This window comes from Gavialis gangeticus, unplaced genomic scaffold (genome assembly GCF_001723915.1).
Source record: "Gavialis gangeticus isolate Ggan-Ray unplaced genomic scaffold, GavGan_comp1, whole genome shotgun sequence".
Classification (NCBI taxonomy): Eukaryota; Metazoa; Chordata; order Crocodylia; family Gavialidae; genus Gavialis; species Gavialis gangeticus.
In genome coordinates, this window is record NW_017729025.1 from 143,883,896 (window position 1) to 143,895,350 (window position 11,455).

At 40.0% G+C, this 11,455-nt stretch overlaps 1 protein-coding gene across 1 annotated transcript in view; it reads right to left on the reverse strand.

Annotated features, from left to right (window-relative positions):
• The window catches only part of TSG101 (tumor susceptibility 101), an 84,105-nt gene that overhangs the window by 4,395 nt on the left and 68,255 nt on the right, over positions 1-11,455 (reverse strand). Inside the window, exons 8-9 of the mRNA XM_019519691.1 lie at positions 5,666-5,868; positions 1,407-1,646 (exon numbers count right to left, since the gene is read on the reverse strand). Coding sequence (XP_019375236.1) covers positions 1,407-1,646; positions 5,666-5,868 — 443 coding nt within the window. The remainder of the gene's footprint in view (positions 1-1,406; positions 1,647-5,665; positions 5,869-11,455) is intronic.

Genomic DNA, 11,455 nt, shown 5'->3' on the forward strand with positions numbered 1-11,455 from the left:
GCCCCCTGGCATAACAAGGAATAACGGCCACAAGTTGTTGGAAAGTAGGTTTAGATTAGACATCTGTAAGAACTACTTCACAGTTAGGGCGGCTAGGATCTGGAACCAACTTCCAAGGGAAGTGGTGCTGGCTCCTACCCTGCGGGTCTTTAAGAAGGGGCTTGATGCCTACATGGCTAGAGTCATTTGAGCCCAGTTTTTCTCCTGCCCAGGCAGGGGGGTCGGACTTGAAGATCTACATGGTCCCTTCCATACTTCTATGATTCTATTATTATGATTCTATGATCTGTTGGCATCTCCTGTAAATACCTCCAGCTTGCTCGCTTGTGAACCATTTATCTTCCTTTCTTAAGTCTCACCACTGCTGTAATGCCTACAAAATCCAAACTGGTGATCAAAATTTGTCATAGGTTATCTCTTGCCTCTTATTCTTCCCCTTCTTATTCCTTTCTGAGCATCGTACTAATATTCCAATAAAAAAAACACCCCTTACTCCCCCTACCAGCACAGAGAGTCAATAAAGCTGTGCCAATTCTTTGAGACACATACTGGTTTATATGCTATACTCCTTATCCTATCCATCTGTTTCTGTTGTTTTAGACTGTAGGACCTCAGGGCAGGAACTGTCGCTTTTGTACAGTGCTCAACACAATGAAATCCTGGCCTGGACGGAGGCCTGTGGATCTTTAATATGAATATTTACTATTAAAATGCTTAAGGAACCATGAACTACTACCTGGTTTCCTAATGCTGAGAACTAAGATGAACTTACCAGAGCCACCACACACATTTTAAGCAGTGGCAATGGATTACTACCGCTGCATATTTAATTGTGTATCCAATTGTCAAGCCATATATAATGCTCCGAATCAGACAAACTGCAATAGCCAACTGAAAAAAAAAACACCTATAAAGTGTTCTTCTTCCTCACCTTTCAAGATAAAGGTATGTTTTAATTCAAAGTACAGTGTTTGAAGCTCTGTTTGGACAGGAAAATTTTACAGAAGTGAGAAAGAGAAAGAGATGGGGTATCAGTCAGTGAAAAAAAGAACTGGAGAAGTGAATTAAATTTCATCCTTACAGTTAATTTCTCCCATATCAATATGAAGGCCCAGTAATAAGGCATGGCGGACAAGCTTGCATACTGTTGCACCTGCTCTAATGATGAAGGACTTCAGTTTAACGTGCTTCTAGTCACAGAATCTTCACTATCACTTCCATTCCTTTTAAGAACAGAAGCTCTCTTTTTTAAAGAATGCCAACCCCCCTTTTAGTTCCCATTATTAAAGTAGCAACATCAATGTCCTAAAGGCAGTCACAGAAATCAATGCCAAAAGTTAAACAAATTAAAGGTTAATTTAAATAGGTAAGTGCACACGCACATCTGCACACTTTGAGAAGCTTACCTTTAAAAAGACATCTAGATCTATCACCCCACGTCTCAGTGCTTCTCCAAGGTAAAAGATGGTGTCCTCAATAGCATTTTCCTCTGCATATAAGTTCAGGATCTGTTTGTAAAGTGGTGCTGTAGGAATGATAACTTCATCTATGTCATTATTTTCTGACTGACTTTCCATTTTCTCCAAGGCAGCACTGAGTTCCTCATCTTTCTTCTTCAGAAGTTCTATGTTCTTATCAACTTCAGCCTGGAAATATTTAAAATATTAAGAAACATTTAATAAAGTTCGTAAAATCCAGATGACCTCAAATTTTACCTTGATGCATGCCCGACTATATGAACAAATTCTAGGAACTCCATTTGATTCTCAACATTTTTGTTCATTTGTGTCAGAATTTCACTATCTGAAATGCTACCATAGATATTTGGATATTTTCCCTAATTTAAAAGGCACCTATCATTCCAGATGTCCTTTCTGTTCAGTGTGATATTAAAGGACCACTTCTGCCTCCCCATAAAGAGAGGCAATGTCAGTTATTTACTATTTTATTTTATCATCCTTGTTTGGCATTTTCTTATTTACGGTATACAATACTGCTCTTGAGATAGAAGTTGGAAAATACCCAAACTGAGTCAACCCTTGCGTACTATGAATTTGAAGTGCTTGGCTTAGGAACCGTAACAACAATCTAGCAATATAGATTTGTGAGCACAATTGTCCAGGTTTTTGAAAAAACAAACTGGAAAAAAAAATCCCTCCTGTGTTCTCATGCTAACACTCATGTGGTTCACCACAGGTAGAAAGTTCAAATCTAGCACACAGATCTCTGCTGCTAGCAGCTGTTACCCCTATGTGGACTGACATGAGAGAGGACTGGAACCTTCTGCAAGTGCATTTCACAAAAAAGTGCAGATAATGCAGAAACAGAGGGTGCCTATACACATGCTGACCTGCTCTAATTAATCGCATCTGCTAGAGTAGTTTAATCAATGTGCTGCAGAGTCTCATGTATTCAGTGTCCCAGGTTTCAAAATGGCAGCAGGGGCACTTTAAAGTTCATTGAACAAGCTTTAGTTAAAATACCCCCACTACCATTTTGAAACATGGGATGCTGAATGCATGAGACGCTGCAGTGTTTTAATTAGAGCAGCTCCTGAAAGGTGCTCTAATTAAAATGCACCCTCCAAAAAACACCCTGGAGCATGTGTATACGCACCCAGAGAGACTGTGGGATCTGGATTTTAGAGGGGAGTCTCCCCTAGTCAGCAGACTTCACTGCCCATTTCTGCCCTTGCAAGCTTGATTCCTCTTCCTCATTTCCATACCTCCTGCTCCTACCCTAATCCTGCATTTACTCCCCACCCTCCTGTCCCCTCTGGCTGACTGTGGGTGCTCTTCCATGCCACTGGGGGGACAAGTGGCCACAGGGTCCAAGTGTCTGGGCCCTCACCTGCCTCAGACCCCTTGGAGGGTCATTCCAACCCACAGATGGAAGAAGTTGCTTATCCTTGGTCTAAACAACTGATCCTCAATTGGCATAACAAAACACCCTGGGGGGTGCAGTGAGACCCTTTTAAGAGCGCCATGGGGTGCTCAAAACATTAATTGCATTAGGTGTGCAAACATTTACAAATGATTCACAAGATAAATCCCAAGATTTCAAATAGGAATCCGTAGCTTGAGAACCATTCTGACCTGTTCTGGACTTCCCAATTCCTTTGCAACAGAAGCACTGCTCAATTATTTTTCCATAACCAAAAAATGAGTAAAAGCTAAGAGCTGGCACTTTCCAAGGGATAGCTTGGGAAAGGTGCATCTCTAAAAAGGATGAAAACCACTACTCTAAACAAAGAGGAAGACAAGGTGCAGAGGCAAAACAAATGGTTTTCCAAACTGTTACATGGAATATTTATGATGAAGAGCATAGACCTTTAACGAAAGCTTTTTTTTTTTTTATGAATGAAAGAACTAGGGAAGAGCTGAAAAATTAAAATTGAGATGGATACATACTATAACTATGTATTTATAACAAGGCAGCTCAGAAAAATAAAAACCCTGCCCACATTATACATACATCATTTTATCTTGAGCAGTAAAGAGTCTTTGGAGGGAAGGGGAAGAATGTATCATTGTTTTCCTGCTGCTAAATGAAATATATTTGTAAAAGTTGGAAGTTTTCTGCATCATAATTGCATAGGCAAGTTACGGTGAGTTAACACAGCCCAGAATATTGCTGATATGCAACAAATATCCATATGTTCACTCTCAGCCCACTGTAAGGGAAAGTTAGAACGCAGTAGCCTACCTTTCCACGAAGCTGGGCTACATTATCACAGTTTAGTTTTCACAGAATCATAGGGCTGGAAGGGACCCCGAAGGATCATCAGGTCCAGCTGCCTGCATGAGCAGGAAAGACATCTGGAGTCAGACAGCCCGTCAGGTGACCGTTCAGTCTTCTCTTGAAGACCTTGAGGGTAGATGATTGCACCACCGCCTGGGGGGAGCTTGTTCCATAGTTTGGACACCCTAGTTGTAAAGAAGTTTTTCCTAATGTTCAGCCTGAAGCTATCTTCCAGGAGTTTGTGGCTGTTGTTTTTTGTTTTCCCCCAGGGTGCCCTGGTGAACAGTTGTTCACCGAGCCCATGATGTATGCCCCTGATATAGCAGTAAGCCGCGATCAGGTACCCTCTCAGCCTTCTTTTCTTTAGGCTGAAGAGTCCAAGATCACCCAGCTGTTCCTCATATGGCTTGCCATGCAAGTCCCTGATCATGTGGGTGGCCCTTCTCTGGACCCTCTCGAGCTTTAGCACATCCTTGTTGAAGTGTGGCACCCAGAACTGGATGCAATACTCCAGCTGCACCCACACCAAAGTTGAGTAAAGCAGGAGAATCACTTCTTTGGATTTACTGGAGATGCAATGATTGATACATGCCAGAGTTTTATTGGCCCTAGCAGCTACTGCATCATATTGCCAGCTCATGTTCATGCTGGGGTCTGTTGTTGCCCCCAGATCCCTTTCATTTGTAGTGCTGGTCAGGTTAGCAATGCCCAGACTGTAGGTGTGCTGGGGGGGTTCTTCCTTCCCAAATGCAGCACTTTGCATTTCTCTCTATGCTGAACCTCATCTGGTTCCGTTCTCCTCAACATGTCAGCCTGTCTAGGTCTGCCTGTATCTGCGAGTGTGTCTGCACAGCCCCATATCTTGCTGTCATCCGTTAACTTGGCCAATGGGCTTTTCACCCCCTCATCCAGGTCATTGATCAAGATATTGAACAGCACTGGGCCAAGTACCAACCCCTGGGGTGCACTGCTGCCCACCTCTCGCCAGAACACCAATCCATTCATTTGGATTCTGTGTCCTACCTCGCAACCAGTTTCACACCCACTTGACGGTCCCACAGTTGAGCCCAATATCTTCCAGTTTTCTGATCAGTACCTCGTGGGATACCAAGTCAAAGGCTTTCTGGAAGTTGAGGTATATGATGTCAACCGCTTTTCTCTCATCCAGGTGATAAGTCACGATCATAAAAAGAAATGAGGTTGGTCAGACAAGACCTGCCCGTGACAAAGCCAAGCTGGCTGTCATTCGGTATCATGCCTTCTGCAGGCTTGTCACATATAGCCTCTTTGACGAACGTTTCTAGGATTCTCCTTGCAATAGAAGTTAAGCTAATTGGCCTGTAGTTTCCTGGGTCTTCACGCTTCCCCTTCTTGAAGATGGGCACAACACCGGCCCTCTTCTAGTGCTCTCGGATTTCTCCAGAGGCCCATGATTTTTGAAAGACCTTTGCCAGGGGCTCTGCAATCCACTGTCACTTACTGGAAAGCAAGAGCAGACACATGTCAACTGCTCTGTGCAACATTCATGTCCCCTTCTACTGTGCTGTAATTTGTTTTTCCAGACCACAAATTGAATAGTGTCATTTGGATTTCCATTCACCATTCTTTCACAAATACACACACCTCAGTTTAAAAAAACGTTGGTTTTTGTTTTGAATGTGGTATGTTGACAGTCTGAATGTCTACCATGGACTGCATACATGGTTTAATAGACTAATGGAAATCTAGATGCATGGCATTGGCTGTGGTCAGAAGTTGAAATCATAAGCATTACAAACACCTTGTGATGACTCCGTAGTACAATGTAGTACTCTGTACTCCAATCAGAGGCCTTTGAATACATGTAAGCCTATGCCCCTCATAACACTATACTTTTGTAACAAATGCTTGTCTGTCTTTGGCCACTGTTCCTCCATCAACTTACCACTTCCTGATCTAGGCGAGTTACCATCTCTTCCAGTTTTTGGTGACCTTTTCTCAGGTCCTCTTCTGTCCGCTTCAAGGCATTGAGTTCAGCTTGTGCCCGATCCATTTCTTCCTTCATCCGCCATCTCAATTTATCACTGACTGCTGAAATAAGAGAAGCTCGAATGGTATCCTCACTGATGGTGCCATCTCTGCTGGGACCTACAGAATAAAATTCACAAGTACAAAATTACTCTCTTCTGGTTAAACTCTGGTATAGGACCATTTGACTGAAAGTGGTAGATTCCCATTCCTTGTTTGAAAAATACAGGATAGCATAGAAAAAAAATGCACAAACCAATACAGAAGGCTACAAGATACAAAAAGAAACACACAGGTAGGAACTGAAGTGTGCATCTATGCACTCAAATTTGCATTAATATCCACACTTTATTTCCTTTTTTTTTCTTTCTTTTTTTAAGGGGTTGCCCATCTCACCACCAGGGAACACAGATAGAATCCATAAATAATTTCATTCTGTAGCTGAAAGTTGAATATATGAAAAACCCTAGAAAAGTTAGTACAGAAATCTTACAAACATGAATCTGCTTTCAGAAACTGTTTTGAAGTTTATTAACCAATCTCCCTATTTACTAGGATTAATGAAAAGCAAACGCATACAACCCTAAACCACAATATTTTAAACTTAAGTCTAAACATGGCAGCCACTTTTCTCTCTCTGATCCTTATTTGAAACACTGAAATAGTAAGAATGAATGAGCAATAACAGAACCACCTCACAGACAACTGACAAATCAACATTGGTTTATTTTGATACTCTAAACTGTACACAGAGGAATTTAATGACACTATTACAATTCTGCAACAATGTTTTTTAAGTTTCTCATATGTTATTACACAACAAAATCTCATCTCATCCAAAATAGGTTAGCCAAGTATAACATTTTGATTATGCACAAAAATATCTCACAAATGAAGTTTCTTTCTGTATAAGCAGATTAAAAGCAATAATGCTTAGAACACTATAGCCATAAACTCAAAAAATGCTTTCTAATCTAGAGTTTCTTCTCCTGTCTTCATGCAGATTAGAACTCTCTTCACAAGTCCTTTTGATTGGCCACAGGATTTTTTTTTTTTTTTTACATGCATGTCTTATTAAACTTGTTTTAAGCTGAAATATTTCCATCAACGCTATTCAAAGCCAACAAATGTTTATAATCAGCATTTGTACATTTTTGGAACAAATTATTCAAGTCACACTAACTAACAATTAAATAGCACTGTAGTAGGAAAACTGTATTTTACCTTAAACAACAACTCAAAGAATCCACAAGTTTCAGATGGAGCCTTAGTTTGCTGTCATCCATCCTTTTTTTCCTCCTGTGATCTTTAAAATTAAAATTCTTCCTCTGAATAACAATTTTTCCCAGTTTTCAGTCAGGTCTTTTCTAAGAAGATTTACACAGAATCAACCTACTTGGACAACTGATAAAAGTCCAAAAGAGGCATTATGACACAGCTCATCCCAGTAGCTAAGGGTGATGTGATTGGTCCCTTTCCAAGTCCAGATGTTGTCGTAACTTCTGGTTCACTGAACAGAACCAATATTGTAAACTCTTGTCTGCTCCTCCTAAAGTCTCTTGGCCTAGTCTGTTCTCTTGTTCACATGGTTAGATTCTTCAAATCCACAATGTCCTCGAGGATAATGTTTCTGGTCCCAGTCTTTTCTTCCAGTCTGCATATTTTGATTTCTAAGTTCATGTTCTCTTTGCAAAACTGAGGACTTCACAATTCATTTTCTTCAGTGCTTTTTTTTTTTTTTTTTGCAGTCAACCCTCCATATTTCTTTACTTGATTTAAGCATTGAAATCTGAAGGAGGTACGTACAAGCTTCTTTACTTCAGCACTATGTTTTGAGGTACCGAGTCATTCTTTATCCTCTGGATAACATAAAACACATTTCAAAGTCCTGTACTGGTCTCAGGTTACCTTTCTTTTCCTGTTCATTTTTGTAGCTAGTCTTTTACAACACAGTCCCATATCTCATGGAATTCAAATAAACAGTTTAACATAACATTAAGGTCACTATGTTTGTTGATCCTCTCTGAACAGTCCCTCATTTTCTCTCTAAAAATATATAACTGAACATACAGAAAGAAGATGGGTAACTTCTGTAGTACCCAGGGTATCCTATGCCAATTAACACTCCAATTCTGAACACACCCACACATAGGCGCATCCCCAGATTTCACACAGGTTTGCACAGAGCTGTGTTTATTTAATTTGAATCTAATATTTTTATTTAATTTTTCAAATACCGTGAGAGCAAGCACTTGAAAAAGAAAATAACTTAACAAAGCAATAATGATTGAGATTATGTTCTTTGTGAGATTACTGACCAGTGGAAAGATTTATTGAGTCACATGTTAAGCTATTAATACTCAAAATCCAGCTACCGGAAATAGTCAGTGCTCATATTATTGTTACTGTTTCACTAGCATTGGTTAACAGGAAGCCTTTTGTCACAGAAAATTTATCTTTAGACATCCAACCCTCCTGACAGGTAATATTTATTATTAAATGCAGCACAACAGGAGACATGCTAATCAATCACCATTCAGGATACATAGGTTAATAGGTGACATGTTCCAAGTACACTAAAAACGTGTGGCAACATTACATTAAGTACTCACTCAGGGTCACACTGGACTTACTGAGCTTATTTAACAGGTTCATAATGGCAGGTTAAACTAGGTATTCAATATAAATATGGATTTATTTTTAATAAAATTAAATATCGCCATCCAGGAAAATCTAGTCTATTTTATTCCACACACGTGGATTTCTACCAACCATCTATCGCACTCTGCACATCTTTGTTTTAATCCTATGTTTGTTAGTGAAGAAACCATAATTAGATCCTGTGCATTAAGTGTAAGATGAAATTCTATTAGAAATTAAACAGGCATAACTATTTGGGGCAAATACGAATATGGCTAGCTGCAGTTTGACTGCAGTTACTCTTTAATTTGTTGGTTTTGCTTGATATAAATCATGTACAAAACATTTATACTGGCCTACAGACTAGAGTAATCATGCTCAGTAATTTCGACATTCTTTTGCCCAAAGATTGAATGATAAATAGTAAAGGGTATTTTCCTCTAATAAACTGGTAGGTGCTATGTAGAAATTTGCTTTTGATAAATGATCCACACTATGATTAAAAAAAACACAACCCACCAAGATCACTACATTGGTACAGGTAAAATCTGTAAAATTGTGTGTTTACACGGGCTAAGTACTAAAGTGTGATTAAAAAAGAACGGACAATCACAAGCATGAATTCTTTACTAGATTCTTACCTACCTTACTCATTGATTTTTAAGTACATTCACTTTTTTTTCCTGCATCACACTTGCAGAAACCAGGTATGCACATTTTAGCACAGGGTTCAACCTTTCAAACTGTTGCAGCAAGGTGCTGCATGAAATCCAGAAAACTTCCATCTCCCCCATTCTACCTTGGAGAACTCAAGTACAGTAGTCCCCCTCACTTACCTTTGGCATTTCCCCCCTCCCTTCTCTCCTTCTCTACCTTTTGTTTTCCTAATTTCCACCTATTTACACTGTCACTGACATCCTGTCACACTTTTAGCTTCTTTCATTCCTTGGATCTCTCAGAACAGCAACGATTCCTGCTTGGAAAAGGGCGATTGCACCAGAAAGCTTGCAAATAAGTGTTTTCCAACTATTCAGCTGGTCTAATAAAAGATATTACATTTGCCCAAAGAACCTTGCCTGCCTTTGTCCTTAGACCAATACAGCTACAACCAAAAACCCATCTCCCCAGAGAATTTCAGGCTGAACTCAACCGAAAAGTATTAACTGTTTATTATGGAGTAATACAGAGCTTTACTACTTATCTCATGTTTTTGGTTTACCAGTGTCATAATGGGGGAAGAAGGGAAAACAATTGCTGCCGGCAGACGTTGGTGTTCACCAAAGTTACCACTTTTTCTTTGCCTTGGGCACTCAGCTGCATCCCTATGCTGTGGTTTACACTTAAATACTTAGACCAGTGGCTCTCACCGAGGGTGCCACAGGAACCTGTTATAGTACTAGAGAAACCTTCCCACATGCCTCACTTTAAGAGGCACGTCACAGCTGATCAAGAAGTGGCTGTGGCAGAAAGGTCAGGATGCCACCTGGTATAACTGTCCTGCACACCTCTGTTTCCAGGAGGTGCATATGGGACTGGACTGAGAAAGGCTGTGGTATGAGGCAAGGCGCTTGCTTTAGGCTTATCAGATAAACCCAATTCAAGCAGGCCTGCCATTCCCAGTCTAGCTGTGCATGAGGCCCTTTTACCAGGCAGTGGCAACACCCCAGTTAAGAAGCACTGAGGTAAGACAAGGCAGCACAAAGCACTTCTCAACCAGGGTGCCATCAAATTAAAAAAATAGTTAAGGAGGGATGTCCTGACTTAAGGGTTGAGAGCCCACTGACTTAAGAGATGCAAAGTCTCAATTATAATAGCAATCTATGTACCTGAATATTTCAACCTTCATGGCTGAACTTGATGCTGAAGCTTCTATTCCAGCAACAGGAAAAAGAACAAAGGAATAACAAAGAGAGAGAAAACAACCCCAAACAAAACCCGACACACAAAACTATCCTCCCTCCCAAGCCATTTAAACAAGCATAATAGCAAATTACTGGAAACAAGTCAGATCATCATGCATGTCATACCAATGAATAAAATAAGACAAATCCCCCGATGGAAAAAAAAAAACCCCAAACACAAAAGGTAGAAAAAGGTATATTAGTCTGCATCTCGCAAGACTTAGACAGCTCTAACAACAAAAACAGCCACGTTAGCAGAGCAAAAGGAATCACAAAGATCATTTCCTTAGCTTTTTCCACCGCTATCCTCTTTGAAAAATCTCCTTTTAGATTTAATAAACAAATTCCTTTATCAACTAAGTCAAGTCACATCCTTTTCCACTTTCTCAGGCATTCTCAACTCCTAAGAGCCAGGATGACCCCAAAACTAAAATTAAGCCCCTCTTCCAATGCAACACTCAAGAAGGGAAAAAGTATTTGAAAACTGTTTATAAACCTCCCGACAAAACCCTCCCACCTAAAGTAATTTAGGGTAGTTCAAACTACCAGAGTAACACTACTATTCTTTTCTGAGGGGGGGAGGAGTCAGTATAACAAGTTATATCAGCAAAGGAGATACTGCATTAGCCAGCAATAAATATAGATTATAGTTGTATTTATTTTTTTAAAGCAAGAAAAAGGTGAAATTCCCCTAATAACATATATTGAAAATTAATATTTCCTAATTAAGGAGGCAACAAATAATTTATCGTTTAATAACTGCCCCATTGTACTTCACGTTCATCAACAGAGACTATCTGTAAGGAAAAGATAACACGGGTGCCCTGAAGAGGGCCCTCAACTCAAGAATTTATTTTCCCTTCTTATTCTCACAGAACACAAAACTGGTCTATTATTAAGTGTTTAGCTATGTCATTTGGCTGGGGGGAAGCAGGGAGAAGGGAGAAAATGTAACCTTAACCCAGCACAGCCAAGTTAGCAAAAACCCTAGTTTATATGAAAAACACTCTCTCCTCTTTCAGTATACTTCATCTGATTTGTACAAGGCCTGAGAACTTTAGACCTCAGAAGCACAGAATAAAGCCAACGTCTCTTATTTTGTTCATTTGCCTCAGGGCAAAGTGGATGAGTATGAGCTAATTTAAGTTTTGGTCTCCCCCCCCCCC